General features: G+C 51.2%; 1 protein-coding gene across 2 annotated transcripts in view; it reads right to left on the reverse strand.

Moving 5' to 3' along the window:
* The window catches only part of LOC143901695 (RNA-binding protein MEX3B-like), a 43057-nt gene extending 27175 nt beyond the window's left edge, over nt 1-15882 (reverse strand). Inside the window, exons 1-2 of one of the 2 annotated variants that reach the window (XM_077414122.1) lie at nt 15745-15882; nt 14494-14831 (exon numbers count right to left, since the gene is read on the reverse strand). In XM_077414122.1, the coding sequence (XP_077270248.1) occupies nt 14494-14797 (304 nt within the window). In that variant the 5' untranslated portion in view covers nt 14798-14831; nt 15745-15882. Of the gene's footprint in view, nt 1-14493 lie in introns of both variants that reach the window. The other variant, XM_077414121.1, reaches the window with a different exon arrangement.
* Nucleotides 15883-21452: the final 5570 nt, after the last annotated feature.

Consider the following 21452-nt stretch of genomic DNA (forward strand, 5'->3'; position numbering starts at 1 on the left):
TAGATGTAAATGAAGAGGCTTGTAATCTGCTTTGGGTTAGCGGCTTGTTAGCCAGCAAGAAATGCAACGCATTCTTGGGACAAAAAGATGTGACATAAAGATATCCCAAGAAATTTGACAAGAAAACCTGCTCTTTTGCGTGAAAGTAGCGGCGTTCCGATAAAACTGTTTCGCTATCCGGCAGCACGAGGCGTCGAATTTTCGCACCTCCGTAGTCCGTATACTAAACTCTATTTTCCGGAGGAAGTTAAAAAAATCCTGATTAGACGTTAATAAGTGTCGGATCAGGCGCAGACAGGCGGGAGAGTTAAAACGCGTTTCTTGTAAATCAATCGATGGAAATTCTCGGAAGTGATCGCTCGACCGAGACGGAACGGTAAGAGAGGCACGAGCCCAACGAGCTTTCGGATTCGAGGCACGATCCGAGGCTTCTTCCGTTCCTTCGTCCTCGTCTAGCGCAGCCATGGTTGCCATCGCGGCGACCTTCTCGTTGCAACGAATACGCCATCCAATTTTTTCTCCCCTCGTACTTTCAAAGCCTCCTTCGTCATCAGCAGGAAGTACTATGATCCGCCGCCTCGCCTACCGGAGATTTTACCCCGTAATGTACCTCTCCTGCGTGTCCTGGGAGTGTTCTTCGTTGACAGTACTGTCACGGATCTTTCCGGTATATCCCAAAATACGGAAGAAAATATTGGCTTCAGTTTTTACTTTTTTTTCCAGAAATGTGTCTAATGTATTTAAAATTGTATATACGTATGTTATATATGTAAAGTCTTCTGGCCCATTCAATTATTAAACTCTGCGATTAGATCTAAGGAGGAAATATCGAGAACAATGAAGTTAACATGTAAAAAGATTTTACGGAGATAGAGCAACAGAGTGAACGAAAAGAGCGGCGGGAGAGCAGCTATGGGCTGGAAAATTCCGTCAAAGTACTTTTTGCTCGCCGCAGCTGTTAGACACGGGCCATTATCGTTCGAAACGTTCCACCGCACGAAGGGTGAGGAGCTTCGTGAAACGCAGGTATAACAGCTCCCCCCGTTGAAAGACAGGTATTATAACGCCGACAGGGCCGTGAGGACGAGGTCAGGTCCGGAAGGACACGGGCTATACGGGATATACCCTCGGCGCACGATAATACCCGAAAATCGCCCTGGCCCGACGGAAGGACGTGCACCACTTTCAACGGCTACCTGTGGAGGACAGACGTGGCTAACCGTTCTATCCGTCGTCGCTTTCTCTTTCGAAGTAGGAACACACGGTGCGCGAACGGTAACGGTTCTCAAAACCCAGATAAAATCTCGAGTTTAGTCTTCGATGCTGCGAACACGCGCGGGAACTAACGCCTGTTGTCCTCGCTACCGACCTTAAGCGTTGGAAGAAAAATTTTCACGCGTTTCGCTACGTCGAAATTCGAACTCGTCGAGATTATACCGATTTCGATCGCGCAATTCGTTCAAATATATGCGACGCGCCGACGGGAGACCTAAAAAAAACGGGATACACGGTGCGTCGAAGCGGAATAAAATATTTCGAACGCGTTGGAACGCGAAACACGCGCGCGCGAGCGAGCGAGCGAAACGCGACGATGAAACACGGTGGTGCAGGGACAAACCTGGCCAGGTCGTCGGCTTAATTACATCGGGCACCTGTCTGCCCGCGTTGTTCGAAGGAAGTGGCGGCACGTGCGTTCGTACACCTTGTCTTTTAACGCGGCCGATTAACCGGCGCGCTGCTTTCCGGCGCGAATGACGTTGACAAAAGATGGGCACGCGCGTGCAGGTGCGACGACGCGGCCGTTATCTTTCTCTCTCTCTCTTTCTCGAAAGAGCAAAGTTTGTGAGGCCCGATGCACCTGCGGATTCGTGTGCGCGGGAGGGCACGGCACGGGCGCGCGAGGCCGACGACTCCTTCCTTCCTCGAAGAAGGCGGAGAAAAGTAGGCGGGAGGGAAAAGAAAAAAAATTGAAAATCGGCCGCGATGCAGACACAAATAAATCGCAAAAACATAATAATAATAGAGAGAGAGAGAGAGAGAGAGAGAGAGAGAGAGAGAGAGAGAGAGAGAGAGGAGACAAGCGTAGCGGGATGGAGAGGAGGAGAGACATTCGAGACAGGGCAGCAGCGAGCACGCGGGGCAGAGAAGGTAGTAAGGTAGCGCACCCCCCACACACGCTTTTGCGTCGGTAGGTGCGTGCGCTTTGTCTCAAGGCGAGCTGCTCTCCTTCGCGGCGGTTCTTCAAAAGAGGCTGGACAAAGGAACGGGTATGCGAGATCCACGGACTTGGGACTTGCGTTTCGCAGCGCGACCACCGCTTCGGAGGTTGAGAACCCTCCCCCCCCTCCCACCTATACTCGTCGCCGGACTCTTTGTTGTCTACGAGAGGCTCGAACGTCGCCGAATCGCAAACTATTAGGCGCCCCGTTATCACTTCCCTCGCTCGCGCGATCTCTGTTTCTCTCACGCTTTTCGGTAACTGTCGGATAGATCGGCCGCGTTAGAGTCGATCTCGACCGATCTCCGTTCCGAGAAAAAGCGGTTTGCGAATTTCGACATGATATTTCTCTCGATTCCTCGCCGCCAATCGAGTTTGAGGTCACCGACGCCGGGAACGTTCGTCGGCTCGCCCGGACGAAATATCATTCAGATACTCACAGAGAGTGGAAAGATTTTCGATATTGCTGTTTACGTAAATATTTCTCCATCAGGTTGTTAAATCTCAATTATATGAACAAAGCAAGAGAGAGAGAGAGAGAGAGAGAGAGAGAGACACACACAGAAACAGAATGCCGTTATTTAATAATCTAGATCTTTCCCGAAAAAAGAATGTTGTGATGGTTCATTTTACCGACACTTCAAATCATAAATCTTTATAGAACACTGTCATTAATCTGTTTCACATGATTTCGTTACCTTTATAAACAAATTTCGATTCTCACATTGTACACCATTATCGCGCGCGCGCGCAAACACACACACGTTGCGCGTTCCATTTCAATTCCATTCATAATCGGAAAAAGCATTAAAATTTAAATTTGAATAATGATCTCTCTCTCTCTCTCTCAACTCGTAGCAATCTAACTGCCGAGAATGACACGTGTGCAGTGAAACACGTGGTGCAACCACGAGCGCGATTTGTCGCTCTAATGTCGTTAGCGTCTCACTAACAATTAGCGAAGAATCGGGGTTAGCGCTTTTTTTCTGACCCGCATCGCGCTCTGCCTCTCTGCGTTAATGAACAACGACGTCGGTAAGCGTCGTTCGTTAGGAACATTTAGCAATTTCGATCGAGCCGGTCAACGGAATTTTTTTTTTTTATGTTACGGTATATATCTTTGACAAAGTCGCGACGTCGCGCCCAGAATAATTCTGGAGTAAATAAAAAAAATAAAAAAGTAAGGACGGATCGCACGTTTTTCGCACGCGGGCCTCGCGCGGACGTCGGGAACAAAATGTTATGTCGAGCGTAAAGGCAACTTAATACCGATCGCGTTACATGTCTCAATAATACCGCGGGAGCGAAAGTTTCTCTCTGAATAATTGGAACACGAGGCTCGGCTTTACAGTCGCGCTTATCGTCGGCCGCATAATATATACATGTGCGTATGTACGCAGCAGCAGCCGTCGTCGTCGCTGTTGCTACTACTGCGCAACCGAGAAGTAGTTGTCGTCGTCGTCGTCGGGAATAAGGCATGCAAAAAAGCAGAGGAAGGAATTATGCATGTGACCGTTACACTTCTGACTCTAGTAAAAAGACGCGCGACGCACGTCGTCGGCCACGCAACGATAAAACGAATCGCCCCGCGACGTAAGAATAACTGTTCGACTAACGTGAACGGACATTGCGCTATATCTTTTCTTTTCTTTTCAGATATAACTTGTCGCGAGGCCGCTTTCGTCGAGAAATGACTCGGAAACAGGCGGAAATTAATGACCAAGTAGTATATGAGCATGATCGTAATGTTTATACACAATTCTACAACACACGATTTACAAGTTTGCGCGATGTTTACGGCAGCGTAAACGGTACTTGCTCGTCGATAGAAGTATTCGTCGACGGAAGAAGGTGAAATGAGTAATTTTACTGCTGAACACACATCTTCGCGTATTCGTCTATCTGCAGCGAATAAAAAAAAAGGAAGATGCCGCGCGAGGGGAGCGGAAGTGGGTCAGTGCCGCGCGATTCGTCACCTTCTCTCGTCATCATTCTCTCTCTCGAATCGCCGAGGGCTGTACATCTTTCGTTAGAGCGGCCAGAATCCCGCCCGTCGTCGCCATCGTCGTCGCTTTCCCTTTCCGCGGCTTTTGCGATTGCGTAACAGTGACAAAAGCCTTAAAGACCGGCTAACGTATCTAACGTAGCTGCCACGCAGCACGTGCCACGCACGCGAGTGCCGGCGACAGCTTTCTCGTGATATTTACGGACAAAGGGGTCTTTTCGGTAACCTCGTCTAAAAGCTTAGCAACACGCGTTCTCTCCTCGCTATTTACTTTTATTAATTAAAACTATAAATATACAGTGTCAGATCCATGAGTCACCTCGTAAATAAAGTACATATTTTATTTGGAAGATATTTTATAGAAATATTAAAGCCGTAAATTATACAGAAAAAGAACTATAAATAAGAGCTTGGAACGCTCGTTTCGGTCAAGAGCTTAATTGCGAAGCGCTGACCTTCGAAAACCGATTCGATTTCGCGTCGCCTGCTCGCGACGTATGATTTCGTTAAACTAGGAGACGGCGCGCGTCGACGAGGGGAAAAAAAAGTTTCGGACAGTCGATTGGCCTCATCTCGAGATCGAGAGTGAACGGATGACTGTGCGACAGGGACCGACCGAGTCGCGAGTGGGATGACGCGTGAGCTACGAGAAGGAAAAGGAGAGGATGGAGAAGATAATCGTATAGCTGAGAAGAAGTGAGAGAGACGAATAGAGAGCGAGTGTGTGCGGCAGCCGTCTCGCTCCTCGCTTCAGGCACACGCATGCACGCACACACGCGTATAAAACGCCGAGAGTTGAGCCAAGCCGAGCCAAGTAGCGAAAGGATGAAGCCCCGGCCGCGGCCGCGGCTAGAAAGAAGCGGTCGGCCAACACAGTAGACAGTCTTGAATCTTGACCTAGGACACGCACCGCCGACTACGTCACAGTTCGACGTACTACGCGAAGGCTCTCTTACGCGCTCCGCTTAGTCGACATTCGCACTCGATTCCCAACCACCAGGACGGAGAAAGAAAGGTCGACCGACGGGCGAGCGAGGTCGAGGCCTTTTCCTTGAGCTGGGGGGAAAATGCACTCGCGGCTCGAAAATAAGCGCTTCCGTCGACGTACTCCTTAATACTTTCCCACGGCGCGTTTTATACCCGCGAGTTTAACGCGTTGACATGAATCGAGATTAAAGATAGACTTGATAAATTAATGAATTTTGAATTATATATTCGTACATTCTAAAAAATTGAGAAAAGGAAAATGCGCATGTGTCGAGCTAATATAATCGTTGCGCAAGAAAATGGCATCTTTATCGAAAGGGATATCATTTCTCCGAGCTTATTGAGCGCGGCTGTTGGCGCGTTAAACGGAACCTCGGAGGAACGAGGCGAGCAGTACAGAGGCTCTCGGTGCTTTCCTCGTCCGGACGGAAGTGCCACGTCGAGCGCATTGTTGCGAGCAGAGTACACGGGATGCGGATTGGCCAAATGGAGCGAGAGAGACTCGACCGCCCGCGCGTCCGTGCATAATACACACTCACGCCTTCATCGCGGAGTCGTGTGTTACATGCGCCGTACGAGGGAGAAAAAGAGAGAGAGAGAGAGAGAGAGAGAGAGAGAGAGAGAGAGAGAGAGAGAGAGAGAGAGACAGAAGTGGGTGGGTTGTGCGAACCACTTCCTCTTAGTACGCTCGGTCTTCGGAATAATCGGATACTCGTGCGTGCCGCGTCGCGCGGAGGATGTGCACCGTTGTGAAAAAGAAAAGAGTTCCCTTTACGCTCGAACGACACTTTTTTCACACACGAACTGTGTCGAAACCCGTTCCCCGCGCACACGCGGTGCACGTACGGCAACTCCGAACTTTGCTGCTGTTCTTTGCGCCGCCGTTTCAATTTTACACGAGCCACAAGTTTCTGACAGACTGTAAAAAACCGTGGCATAACGTGCAGTGATCGTCACCAGCAACTAGTGATTGAAGAATGCAAGATAATTGAAATTGCTGTTTAGAAAAATTGTTTACCTCCTATATGTTAAAAAAATCATAACAATGTAAATAGAAATTAATTTTATCATTCATCTCTCTTGAAATATCTCTTTGAATTATATTCTAATCGTATACGATCCCACATGTGATATTTGCACTTTGAAAGCTGAATGCTGATAGCCCAGAATTACTTTGTTACGCGTTTCTTTTGAATCGTAAAATCATGCTGCAGAGCGCCGAGCGCCATGGAGCTCCGCAGAGACGATATGCAACGCCGCGAGTGCACCGTCCTGGATGCGAGCTATATGTCCTGCGTGATAAAGAGATGAAAAGGACACGCGGAGACCGGGACCGAGGTCTGACAAAGGAGGAGCCGAGCTCGGCAGGAACCCTAGAAGGAGGCGGCGGCAGAAGGGCATCAGAAAAGCGAGGAAGGTTCTTAGGCGAAGTCTCTCTCGGCCGGCCGGTCGCTTCTCTCGGATATTCGATATCCCCCATGTATCCTCGAATACTGTCCCGCGCCGCTTGGCAGCGCGCACAAACAAAGACATCGTCCTCCACTTCCGACGAGGACACTCGCATACATCTCGTGTACATACGTGGGGGCGAAATTCTATCTTATCCTGTCTCCCGCAGGACACCGTATCGCGGGTAGAAATTGATCGACGACACCGGCCGAGTTTACATATCGCGCCGGCCGGGCCCGATTCGCAAACTTTCCGGTCATTAATTAACGTTAACAGCCCGCTATTCGTCCGCGTGTTGGACCAGCAAGAGCGTGACCGCGGTCTTTCATTATCATCTCGTGGATAATGCAAATTCGTCTTTGCGGTGTCAAGAGAACTGGGAGAATTCCTCTGGACAGAAGTCCTTCATACCTTCAAAAAACGCGCGGGTTCGAGGGTTGTCGAATTCTCTCTCCCGCGCTTCTAAATTGCTAGAGGATGATGAACCGCACGCTGACAGTCGCCTGACCTGCGGGACGCGGCGCGGTTTAACGTCCGTATTAGTTATTCGAAATGGAAATGTAATAAAAGTCGCGTGCAGAATAATTCAATTCAAGATCGAAAAACATTCGCTTTCAAACAGGCACATAAAAAAAAAATGATTGCCGGAAACGTGCGCATTTTATACATGACTGACCGCGTGTGTATCCTATCGAGATATATATTCAGCGTCTCACGTGATGCATTCGCGTCGATTAATTCCTCGAAGGTGGCAATCGTATTATGCAGACTGCATAATTAAGAGTAATAAAATTTCTTTATCACATCGTTCCGTCTGAATTCCGTTAATCGTTTCATTCTTGTTAAATCATTACACGTACGTTATAAAGGTCATTAATATACCATAAGGTATATCGATGACAGCTAATAAGCATGTTATGACTCTATTAATCATGTTGTGCCGAGTCTATTATCCTAAAGCACTTTACAAAACGTTCCAAGTTCTTCGGAAAATAATTTCAACAATTTTCTCGCGAGAGCCGCCCAACGAGTAGAAGAAAATTTCATCCCAAGGATCCCGAAGGGAAGTTCACCAGACAAGAGAGGACCTCCGGTCGGTAAGTCCGGAGGGTAGTCCGCGCACACATGGCAGACAAAATAAATAGAAAACGAGAAAAACCGCTCATTTCAGGCAATGCGCCATAAACATCTGCTAGACGGAGGCACCACGTCGAAGCCCACAGCGGCTCTCAAACACAAATTCGTACCGGCAGCAGTCGACGTTTCTCTTCCCGTCTCTATCTGTCTCTTTAATCTCTCCTCTATTGCTCTACTCTCTCTCTCTCTCTCTCTCTCTCTCTCTCTCTCTCTCTCTCTCTCTCTCTCTCTCTCTCTGTCTCATCGCTGCGTGCGACCGGCGCTTCCTCTTCGACCTACCTATCGTGTTCCTCTCTTTCTCTATCTTTCTCGCTTGTTCCCGCGGGTCGAGTGTCGATCGAGTTTCGAGCATGAGAACGGAAAGGCCCGGTGTGGGTCGGCAGCTGCTTCGGAGACCAACAAAGGCATCAACCACCACCACCACCATCATCATCACCACCGACACCGGCGCGGCGCGGCGCGGTGCAGAGGCACCGGCAGTACCCGGCATCACCATCACCACACCGCCACCCTGGCCTGGCCTGGCCATCGCGCCGACGAGCAATTTCTCGTTTTTTCTTCCGAGGGACTTCCATTCTCGAAATGTGCCGCGGCGTTGCGCGTTCGGCCGATCTTTTTGTGCGAGATACGAAAAGAGCCGGAGCCTGCGGTGAAAAAAAGAATTTCTGGCCCCGCTGCTGCGCCTAAAAATCGGCCGCGTATGCACGACGATCCCGAAAACTGCTCTCGAAAGCCCAACGCGATTCTCTGTCACGCTATACATATCTTGACTATAATAAAATCCAATAAATCTGACTGACTAACAACTGAAGAATTGCCTCGTTTATTCCCTTCTGTTGGTCGTGATTAAACTTGTAAGATTACACTCCGTCGAAAATGTATATTTTTAATTTTTAATATATATATAATATAATAAATATAAATAATTTTAATTTTTAACGTCCTACCCACTTACTCTGATAAATTTCTTACTCTGGTCTTGTTACGCGAGAGCAAGAAACATTTCAGAATGTTCAAGTAAATTACAATCGATCGGCTAGTCAATAGAGAACTGCAAGATTGATTATAGATGGCGAAGCAAATTTTCAAACGAGCAAGACTTTACTTCTCAGATCATCTTCGAAGAGAAGAAGCAGGTCGACACGTACGATCGTAAGGTTCGGCGGAGAAAGCGCGGGAAGTTTCGACATCTTCGCCCGCAAATTGAACTGAAAAGAACGGAGCGCGACGAGAGGACAGACGGACAGACGAATGGACGGACGGACGGACGGCGTTCCCGTAAATAAAGCCATGAGAGAGAGAGAGAGAGAGAGAGAGAGAGAGAGAGAGAGAGAGAGAGAGAGAGAGGCCGGATTTCGGACAGTCGGGCCACGTAACAAAATATCGGCAGCCAAAAACACGCGCGTAATAATATTCGCGTAACCCGGCCCTTTCTCCCGAGCGAAGTTTCTGCTTTCACGGCCGGAAACGCTTCATTTTGCCATCGTTTCTGCGGCCGGCCGGCCGGATCGGAGGGCTTTTGAAAACGACCGCGGTGCACACGGAGTGTATCGAGAAATATACGACGCAATACATTTGTATGCGCGCGTGCAGAGGCGATTCTCCCGCACCTCTCGAAAGAAGCCGCACTACAAAGTCGTGAGTATTAATTTCTGTTAAATGACATAAATTCAGGCTAATGTAAATCCCAATACGTCCATCGACACCATGACAGACACAGTGGCCGGCACACTCTTGCCACGTAAAAATATATGATCGAAGAAATCGGAACGCGGCGCGTGCACTTTGTCGACGCTCTTCATTAATGCAAACGAGCCTTACTGCGTTCTCGGCCGTTAGCCGCGCGATTATCTAGAAAATATAAGAAAATTTCCCTTTTCACTCGACGATTAACGCCTAGTAAAAACAGAGATGCGAAGGAGGAATAATGAGAACCCGAAGTCGTCAGACGTACATCTGTTGGCCGAATGCCTGATAATTAAACTTACTTTTTTTTATTAAGTATATTAAATCTTATCTTGTATTAGTCATTCGTTGGAAATACATTCTTCTGCTATCATGTTGCGTGGAAATACAAAAAATACAAAAAAATCTGGATATGCAAGAAACATTATCTTGAGCATATATATAATACAATACGTAAAACGAGAATTTCATCGATAAATCGAACTAAAATGAAAACAGAAAATAACCACGTCATTTGACAAATATTTTCCCCAAGATACATATTCCCCGCTGATAAGATTGCGATATTTCACAAAAAGAGAGAGTAGATCCTAGACGGCACGTGGTGAGGTCAGAATTTCCAGATTCGTATGTGTACGTATGCGTGTGTGTGTGCGCATGTGTGTGTGTGTGTGTGTGTGTGTATGTGTGATTACCGCGTACATAACCAGTATACCCTATCCGAGCGTTCCCGGTCTACGTCCACGAACGAGTCGTAAAAACCGAAGGAGATTCCCTGTCTTTCTCCTTCCGCCGCCGTAGCGTCTCTTTTCCCCCTGCTTTTCACGAGGACGCGTTAACGACGACGCGGAACCCATTAACACGATTTCATCGGTGACACAAATCTTCCGTTTCTGGTAGAAAATCCTGGCCGGCGCGGCGCAGGATCGCGAGACCCGCGGACATGCGGCACGTGCTCGCGAACAATACGCGTGGAAGGCCACGCCTCCTATCTCTCTCTCCTTCTTTCGTTTTATGTTTGAATTTTCCACGGCTTTGTGAGAGGAACGTTATGTATATGCCGTACACGTCGAGCGCGCATTTTTCGGTACCTTTATCAGTCAACTTTACGATTGTCAAACAATCTCTTTCCGTAGTCCGAATTTAGGACGACTGCGGAAGTGAGCTCAAGATTACCCGTGATTAAGGTGACCCATGCATGAGAAATGTACAAAGTAGAGTTCATAAACAGAAGTTTTACAATTCACAAAAATACTTGAAAGATTTAATCTTTTAACATTAATTTTCTAAATGTTTCATAAAACGAAGAACATAATTTTAATAATAGGCTAAAAAAGAGACATATAATAATATAATTTTGAAAATTTCAGTTTCCAACTCGATACAAGAATTGAAAAACGAGACGTGTGTGTACAAAGTGTTGGAATTAAAGAAAAAAGAATTCAAAATAGATGATTCTACATCAGAATAGCACACGACCGCTCCTTGCGCTCTCACAATTCCTGGAAGCTGCAATTACATATTTTTCCTTTTTTTTTCCATTCCTCTCTCGCTCGTGAATCAAGTTCCCTCTCGAAGTCACGCGGTGCACAAGCTAACGACCTGGATAACCGGCCGTGATATTTCCAAAGTAACGTCATCGCTGGCCACGGATGCTACGCGAGGCTATGGGTCTGGCGACAGAGGCACTCATTACAACTTCCGGTCCAGGAGAGCCGCGAGCAGACGAGAAAGAGATGTATATAATCGACAGTCGAGTAGAGAGAGAAAGAGAGAGAGAGAGAGAGAAAGATAGAGAAAGAGAACCGACAACAACGGCCAATAGCAAGGGACAGAGACCCGAGAGAGATAATGCGAGAACGAGAAGAAGAGAGGAGAAGAGAGGCGAAGAGAGGCACGGCGAACGAAAATGATCAACAAATAGCCACATCCTCACGATGGAACGGCGTATCAAACTCATCAGACGTCATCGTCGAATCGACGCGATTCGAATCGCATTTCGCAGGAGGATCGCGATCTCTGGGGGGGGGGAGAGATCCTGACGAGCATCGACGAGCGAAACCGCCGGAACAGAGTCGGGGCGGGCCCGCTCGGCCACGCGAACAGGAGAACTCTCGCAGTGATTCACGCCAGGTATGTCAAACTGGTTTCGCGGCGGACGCGGCCTAACCGCGGCGGGGAACCGTGGCTCTATCTACGAGACGCAATGCATCTCGTATCGGAGAAACCAGGCCAGGATATGCGCAAATCGTCCAATTCAGTTTCACGGTGCGTCAACGGAAGAATTCGTGGAATTTTGAGCCAAATCTTGAAGGGACTATTCATACCTGCCTGTTCGTTCGTAGCAACACGTAAAAAAAAAAAAGAAAAAAAACACGTGGCAACTCGAGTCAGCGTGCAGTCGTGGCACCGTCTCATTCACGAGAGTCGATCAATGGTCGCAGCGGACGCGCGAGCGCATCGCGAAGGAATACGCAATACACGGAGCGATTCACGCTCAAATACCGGCGCGAAAAAACGCGCGTACGTAGATCCGAGACTCGAAGGCCGGACGATTCGAGTCGGATCAGCATTCTGGAAAAATTTGGACCGCGTTTAGTTCACCTCGGAGCAGAGGAGCGATAAAACGTTCGATTAAAAAGCACGCGCGGGATTCGGAAGGGCAGCGGATATGGGAGTACGCGGAGCACGTACGGCGCGGCGCGACTCTCGAGGCAAGGCGCGGAATTTCAAGCGCGAAGGACCGTATATACACCCCGCGGGACCGTAACGTCGCGTCGCTCCGCGCGACGAGCGTCCGAGGGCCCGACGTTACGTCGCACGGCCAGGCCAGTATCATTATCAGCTGCGGTCGGTCGTGACGACGACCGCGAAGCCGTACCCCGGCTTCCTTCCTCTCCGACGCAACGGGAAGCGTCGTCTCCGATCTCGCCACGGCGGTTTTACTCGGTTCATTCTTCGAATTCTAAGATCGATCGTCCGAAACACGACGAGGCGTCGTCGCGGATTCACCCGACTATTCGCGAAACTTTTCACACGAGATACACGCATACATATACACACGTACGCGGCGCGAACGATGCACGGGGGACGTGGGGTACGTATATACGTCGGTTCTCTCCGAACGGTATTGATCGGCGCGCAATCGCCGCTGACAGACGTTGAGATTTAAATGGCAAGGCCACGTGCCGCGGCCGTTGTTTGAATTTCTAAACATTCCGCGAGACGCGCACGAACTTGGACGCGTCGTTCGACAATGGGGGCGCGTCTCCCCCTCCCTTCCCCCCGCATTCTCTCTTCCTCCTTGCCTCGTCGACAAGATTATCGCTCGATAAACGAAAGAACGATTCTTATCGCTCGCGCGCCGCTTGATTAAATATAGAACGTACACCTTCTTCTTCTTTCCTCGTAGTAAGTGGTCTATGATACGATACTTTCCGATTTCGGCTACGTAAACACGACGATCGTGCGACGCGTGATAAACATTGCGAAGGTTAATTGAGACTTCGAAACGAGTAGCCTTAATGATAAAGCGGGGAGCACACACTTCCGCGCAACGCATACGGCGTAAGCGTAAGAAAACTGCGTGGTCTATTTCCTTACGCACATGTGTACGGACCACGCAGTTTTCTTACACTTACGTATTATGCGTTGCGCAAAAGTGTGTGCTCCCCGCTTAAGCCTAAGCCTTTGAAAAGGCTCGAAACGCCCGGTACTTCCGGGGAAGACTTTGGGCAAAGTGCAAAACGAGGTGTGCGCTGCGTGACATCTCGAGGCCCTTTCTAATCGTTATACTTTACTTTCATTTCGCTTTGAGCCGGGCCAATTGAGAATTTCACATCGGGCGGTCCGGTTGCATTTCCGGCCCTGTTCGAAACGCAATGCCGTTTCGAGGATTTCGCTCGGCGGAGCAACGTTGGCGGAACAAAAAGGCGGGAAGGAACTATTCGTCGGCGGCACGGATAAAAGAAGCCGCGGCGAGACGAATTAGCCGTTTCGCAGAACGGTGACCGGTCTCCTCCAAGGTTGAGACCGAGAGAGAGTCATCGGTCTCTCGGCGGGCCGGGCCCCCGTGCTACGCAAGAATATAACCGCGTCTTTATTCATACGAGTCGCGTCGACGCGCGAGGCGCGACGTATCGCGTCGCATCGTATCGCGCGATAGAAATCGTAAACACACTATTCCGCCGCGGTCGTTGAGAAACGGGCGAGGGGAAAAAAGAAGGAAAAGGCACGAGGCCGTAACGACCGCGACCTACGACAGGTTCGGGATGGGTGGAGACGGCGGGGGAGACGGGGAGAGGGAAGACCGGATCTCCCGCCCGGTCCACGTCGCACGCACGCGCGCTCGCGCGCGCGAAACGAAATTCGTACGTAAATTGGATTTAATTGCTCTCTATCGTGGCCGGTATCAAGTTTCCCGCGGCGTCGCGCGTCGCGTTTATACGGCCGTGCCAATGAACTGTCAGTGGCGCTATAATCGCGCGCGGCTCCGCCGACCGGGACGCGCGAGAGGAGAGGGATGAGAAAGAAGGAGATAGAAAGGGGGGGGAGAAAAAAAAGAGAGAAAATGACGCTCGGCGTCGCGACGCGATTTTGAGAAAAGTACCGATGGGACCTCGAATCGTCCTAGGGACACCTTTCTCACGGTGTCGTTTAACCGGCGAGAAAAAACGTCGATTGAAAAAACGTCGATTACGAAGATAGCGATAAATCCAACGTCTACGCTCAGGCTTTTTTTTTTCCAAGGATCGCCATTTTGATCGTTTTATCATTTATCCGGGAGAATTTCGAGATTCTCCCGAGTAACCCCCCGCGCCTCTCGCGGCCGTGTCGAGATTGACAACGACGGTCCTCCGGTGTGGCGGTAAATGCGCCGCGAGAGAGAATTCGCCCGGATGAAAGAAGGCGCGAAGAGACTGGAGAGAGACGCAAGATTTCGCAGGCGAGCCATACGCGCGCGCGCACACGCACACGCGGATAGTACAGATATATATGCACGGACACTTACCCTGTCGGCCGACGATCTCCGCCACGTGTTCGCTGCTGGGCACCGGCACGCACTCGGTCATGTTCTGGCTCTTCTTGGAACGCGCCTCCTCGAAGACGGCCGGCGCGGCCTGCAGCGGGTCCGGGTCGTTGGTGGTGCCGTTGATGCCGGTGCCGGCGCCGGGGCATCCGGACGAGCCCTCCGGGATGCCGAGCATCGACAGCTCGAAGGCGAGCTGCAGGGCGCGCTGTTCCTCAAAGGTGACGCCGCCGGCGCTGCCGCCGTTCGAGCCCCGGTCCATCTCGCTGAACAAACTCGTCGGCATTTCGGTCGGTTACAAATTCTCGTGTCGCGCGACACTGGAAAAGACGACAGACGACGTTGACGCGACGGTGTGGGGCGTGGGTTCGTTGAAAACGTTGCACCAGGAGTCCGCGCGCCGCGGTCGACCGGGACACCCGTTCACCGGGACTCTTTTATCGAACAAACGAGCGGTTCGGTTCCGCGCTGCCTCGAAGACGCGCGGGGAACGACGCGACGAAGGATTACAACTTCCACCGGAACTGGCGTCGCGACGCTGCGCTGCGACCGTAACGTACGCGTAAAAAAAAAAAAAACTCGGAAATTCGACGCACCGACGCGCGGAAGCGGGAATGCCGTCGGCACGATTACCTCTTCCGCTCGCAACGCGTATCTCGAGCTCGAGCTACGACGACGTACGACGACGCGGAGTGCGAAAAATAGTGGTCAGTCGCGCACGAGTTCTCTTCGCCCGGGAGGCACACACGCCGGTCTGCGTCGTCTATGCCGCACGTACGCACGCACCGGCAACGAAAATGGCCTTCCCGATATCCCCACTGCTTCGTCCCGCCGCCGAACGCGCGCGTGGTTCGTGCGGTTGTTCGCGTTCGCGAAGAGCGATCCCGTGGCCGCTCCGCTCTCGCGCGTTACTCGTACAGTACAGTCGCTTGGTCTTCGACCGATGCTTTCGTTCGTTCGTTTCTCCACCTCCACTTCCTCCTCCTCTTCTCCGTCGCGATCTTTCTCTCTTTCTCTCTCTCTCTCCCCGACTCTACCGACGACCGACGGGCGACGTAACGACGATTCGCGTCGCGCGTTGTACGGCTGCCTTGTCACCGGCCGACTGACTTGGCCGTTCGAGAGGTCGAGCCGTCGCGGCGCGAGACCGAAACACTGAAAACGACGATGGCAAGGGGCGCGCGCGCGCGCTCGTCCGCTCCCTTCTTTCTCTTTCCCGCTCGCGATCCTCACCGCCTCGCTCCCTCCGTCTGTCCCACGCTCCTCTCGCTCTCTCGTTCTTCGCCTCTCTTCAACCGCGATCTTTCCTCTCTCGAAGGCAGGCGCGTGCAACTACCCTCTCGCTCGTGTTACCACCGCGACTGACTGCGACGTACTGCGACTGCGGCGGCTGTCGAAGCCGGCGCGCCGCCATGTGCCGGACGCCGGCTATGCGCGCGCCCGATTGGCCGGCCGGGTCACGTGGGACGCACCACCCCTCCCCACCACCGAGCGCGGCGCACCTACCGGCACCGCGCCGCAATACGTAAACGCGACAACGCGACGCAAACACCGAACGGCGAGGGAGCGAGCGAGCGAGCGAGCGAGCGGTGCGTCGTCGCGCTCGTTCTCCTCGGCCTCGGCTCCTTCGACGCTACGAATGCGTGCACTCCCGTTCTCGATTGTACGCACCACGCGCAACCCCCTCCGTTCGTGCATCCGCTCGAGCCTTCGCCAAGTTTCCCCGTGGAAACGCCAACGTTTGCGTCCCTCCGCGCCGGACTCTACACCGTTTTCCCGGAGCGGGCGGACGAATCCCCGACTCGTATAGGGGATTGACTGAAAAAACACGACCGTGTTTTTGGCTCGATGCCGGGGGTGCGAATCCCCTGAGAGCCGGCCCCGAGACTCGAGAGGGTGCCTCTCGACGAAACCCTCGAGACGCGCCTCCGTCGCGATCGCGAATCGATTCTCCCTTCCGATTTTGTAACATGCGCGACACGATCGAGCGTTACTCTCGAATGTACAGAGTTAAGATCTCCCGGCGAAATAAACGTCGTCCGCGGCGATACGTACGATTTTCCCCGCGAATGTCGAACGGGTCAAAGTGCAGCGACCTAGGTGGATCGTATATATAACGCTCTTTCTTCTCTTCTCTCCTCCCTGCTGGCCGTCGACGGGCTTCGCGCGCGATCCGTGCGCGAGGTGCGCCAACGCACTTTTCCGCGCTAACGCGGTTATCTCTCCGTTTCAGCGGCGCGGGCGGGATGAACGCGAGGGAAAAGACGTTTACGAATACGGCGAAATAACAGCGACTCGCGAGAGTCGCGTTGAGTAAATCGCGCGTTCGTATTACTGCGAATTGGATATCCCGCGCGGTCGAATGTATATCCCTCAGGAGAGCGTAACGGGGAGAGAATCCGCCGCGTTTATCGCTCCCGCGATTTACTCGATTGATTTTTTCCGCAGACAGCGGTCGCGCCAAGTTCCCTCGATTATATCGTCCTTGAACCTTGGCCGACGACACCGGCGTTACCGCCATCAGCTCTACCACTCTTGGCCATTCGCGATCAACGTAATATACGATTTCAACGCTGCTGTTTAACTAACGGGATTTTGAACGTTATCCCATTTCAGCGTATCGCCCGTCCTAAATTTGACAATATGTCGCATTCGGGGGAATTTCCATTCCCCGTCTAAATTTTCACTCTCTTCGCGTACGCGTGCAGTCTTACGATCGGAAAAATCAGCCTCCGAATTCTACACTTTGTAAAATGTGGAATGTGTAAAATATAAAATATATTCGCGGCAGAGATATTATAGCTATACGTTTCTATTCCCATGCAAAGATGGACGCGAATCGATATGTGAGATGCGTAACTATGAGTAATCGGAATTTATCGGGTGACGAGCCCGCGGCGGGACGTCGCACACGACATGCCTGGTCCGCGCCGACGTGGACAAGGCCGAGCGCCGAGAGCGAATGCCCGTCGCGGCCCAATATAATCGGCGGCCCCCTCCACCCTTCCCTCCCCCTAATTCGCGAATCACGACCGGGCCTGGCCGACCGACCGACCGACCGACCACCTGCCCGACTAGCGGTTTCGTTAAGTAAGAGTGAAAAGAGGATTCCGTCTCTCTAAAACCGATCTAGACGCGGCCCGCGGGAGCGAGCTCGCTCGCTCGCTCGCTCGCTCGTTCGCGCGGACCTTGAACCGAGGCGCAAACGTGATCCATTGTTCTCTGCCGACGACCCTTCGTCCTCTCTCCGACCGAGCACTCGCGGGCACTCGATTGCTCGATTTTTAGTCCGGAGGCCCCCGTGTCCTCCATTCTCGAGGACAGACGAGGGACGGCGATTCCAGGGATCCACCGGATATACCCGCGACGGCTTGTTAAAGCGCACCTTGCGAGCGCCTCCGTTGCTCTGACGTAATCGCGTAATCCGATAAGGAGGGAGAGACGCGGCTTTCGCGCGAGAGTCGTCGATCGCGGCCTACCTGACGATGAATTCGCTCCAAAGTGCGAGCGACTAATTTTGTTTCTCATCGCATGCCGAAAGCAACGACCCGTGTGCACGTCGCCGCCGATCTTTCTTTCTCCTCCTTCAAGGCTGTCTCGAGTCTCGAGACAACCAACCACCTTTTGTTCCAACGATCGCACCTGCCGACTGCTCGTGCTCTCGCGGCTCGCTCGTAAATACCTCGGCGTTATCGTACAAACTCCCGTCCCTCCACGATCGTCTTTTTCCTCGCACGCGAAACGGCGAAACGCAATCGTTATACGGACGGATTATATTCGCGCAAACGCGTCACGCTCGCGGTTGCCGATCGCCGCGTCGCGTCGATCAATTCGGGGCAACACGGAGAGAGATGATCGCGGATAATCTCCGCCGACCGAGAGATCCGAGGACTAATTATTTTGGAGAAAAAGAGTCTTGCAGCACCGATAAATTGAATTTGATTGACTTGTAAAAAAACATTTTATGAAAATCATGCACCGAGTTTACAAAAATTCCACGAGGAACGTTTCACGACGAGGAAAATGTGACGAAAGGTATAGAAACGACGGAAAATTTCGCACGAACACGTGGCGTCTTGTTGCTACTTAGGCTAACTTAGAATACGACTCCCATGGGAGTCATGGAACCGTCTCGATGCCCAGCGTCAAAGGATACGGCCGAACCTACGGCCTCGACGCCGAAAAGGAAGCTTTTCCGTGGCCGCTCCGACGCGTTAAACCGACTCCTCTCCACGGTGTTCCGCGTCGCTCGTCGCATTTTTACGGCGTGCAACCGGTTGCCTTCCACGTTGCGATCATTGTCGTTGCTTTGGCGAAACCCGGCGACTCCCGTGGCGCGCCACGCCGCCTCGTCCTCGCCGATGTACTTACACGCGGATAAACGCACCGCCGCGCCGCGCGGCCCATGCGATGCGTGCGTGTATGTATCGTGCGTATATAAGGTATAAGTACGAAGCGACCGCGACGGTGCCTCGCTCGAGCACTCGGCGGAGAGGATATTTCTTTCGATTTCGATCGCCGGGGTGCAGTAACGCCGGAGAACCGCATTGCTGGCCTCTGAGTCGGCGACGATGACGACGACGAGGACGACGACGACGACGATATTAGTCGCGAAAACATTTGAACGAGAATTTCTTATCTACGTTATACTCGATATAAGCTTTTAGCAGCGATGAAATGAAACTGTTGTAACATTCTGTCCGAATACGGGGAAATGTACTGAAATTACGTACTATTGATAGATAACTGTTACACAAGGCTTTCGCGAACCGAATGACTAAACGCCATCACGCGTTGTGTGCCCCGTGTTCCTCGAGGCGACTCCGGGAGGACTGCGATGCTCGAATTATCGCGCAATGTGCCGGTATCGATCCGGCCATTCGATATCTGGTTATCCATAAAATCTTGCGGGCGGACGCGACGCCCACGCTCGCCCGCGCGCACAGAAGCAGGCAGAGATATATCCTTACTGGCTACCGAGAGACCGCGACGGTGGCGGACTATGAGAGGCCGTTGCGCAACGGCGAAAACACACACGAATAGCTAGTTAAACGATGATACGCCCCCCCCCCCGGTGTGCACCCGGACCATTCGCGGAAATTCATTTTCTTCACCGCGGACGCAACACTTGTCGCTTATTAGAGTTCCCTGCGAGCTGCGAGGCACGCTTAAGCCTGCCCGCGCGCGCGGACTTGCAGTCGGGGCCGTTTCATCTCGAACGCAAAAATAAGATGCGTACACGAAGATTACGATTTGAATAATAAATCCCGAACTCCATTTTGCCCGTCTCGTAAGAGTCCAATGCAAAATGCAAGCTCTCGGAAACCGTAAAAATCGCACGGTCCGTTAAAGGATGCATGCCGGGGCTGCAACAGAAGTATTTTAGAGTTTCCGATGCAAGATTTACTCGCGTCCGGACGTGGCGAAGCCTTTCTCCGCAAAACGGAAAATTCCTCACTGTCTCTTCTCGATTTTACGAGAATACAACTTTGTCGGACCCCCTACGGCTGTATTGTCGAACGACAAAGACGACAAAGTACAAGTCCTTTGTAAACTTTGGCCTGGCGAAGCCGGAGAAGAATTTTCGCTTCCTCTCTCTCGAAATGCAGCATGCGCGGGCAACGTGTTCTTTGCGGTGGAAGCTGATACTTTCGAATTTTTCCATAAATAATAAGACGTCCGAATTTATCATTCGATAACGGACTTGCCGCGATGTGCCATGAACGTTATAAATATAGACGATATTCTAGAATATCCGATTAAACGTTTATAAATATTTCTTATTCATCGCGCACGTGCCTCTTTCTTGATTCATATCTTTGTTTATTATACGCTATCGAGCTCCCTCGCATTGTCGCATAGATGGGAAAATTAATCTGAAACAATTTATCTTATCGCGAGCTATTGTTATTATCGTAGATATCGAAAAATCATTCTTACGTTTCCATTGGTGGCTGTAAAATCTGCAAAATAACTGAGCGCGCCATTCATACAAAAGGGAAACGTGGCGACGAAGGAAAGCCGAAGCTTTTTAGACCGATTCGATACATTCCGGACCCGATTGTGCCTCTTTCTTTTTCCATGAAAACGAACAATGGGCCGAACGGAAACCGTAATATAGTCAGGCTGGAATAAGAGAGATCTATCGGCCCATGTGCCCGCATGTCTTCTCGCGCAGATACGAAACGGAAGCTCGAAAAAAAATTTCGGTTGACGATTATCAGAAGAGGCTCGTGGTGGATAAAAATATAGTTATTTTTCGCATACGTTGTTCCACGCGAGCATATAGCTGTAAAGAAAATATTACGTAATTCGCAAACGCGTCAGAAGTCAGAAGAGTCAAAGAGATGCACGTAATTTGCATCGTTATATTACGCGTCGTGACGAGAAAAGATTCGATCACCCGTTCAGGCGATTGCGACTTGCGACGAAAGTTTAAATCCGCGGAAACGAGCTAAAAATATTTTTCTCTTTCTCACCTTCCCTTACAATGGCTCCCTTTATACTTTACGTAATTATTGTGCTCTTTGTGCTGAAACGGTATATCGGATATGTTAAAAACGGAAACGGAGAGATAGGTGTGTGTTTCTCTCACCCGTTGAAAATGGAAAGAGCACGATCGGTTATAGGCACACGCCCGCTCTCCTCTCCTCTCGCGGGTCCGCGAGAGAGAAAGTCTGTCGACGTCGATTACGTATAGCAGCCGTTGTTGGAAGTCGAAGGTCCCGCAGTTGTTCTTCCGTGCGAAACACGCTGGATGGACCAAAACGCCTCCTCCTCCTCCTCCTCCTTCTTCTCCTTTTCGAGGCCCACAGCCCGAGTCACCTATTCGTCGTTTTCCTAACTCGCCGTCGGCTTTCGCCGCGCGATTGTCGAACGATACTTAAAAATCGCGTCGTCTCCTCGTCCGCGTCCCTTCGCGACGAGATAAATCCAAAATA

Source organism: Temnothorax americanus, unplaced genomic scaffold (genome assembly GCF_048541705.1).
Source record: "Temnothorax americanus isolate GAGA-0224 unplaced genomic scaffold, ASM4854170v1 Scaffold36, whole genome shotgun sequence".
Classification (NCBI taxonomy): Eukaryota; Metazoa; Arthropoda; class Insecta; order Hymenoptera; family Formicidae; genus Temnothorax; species Temnothorax americanus.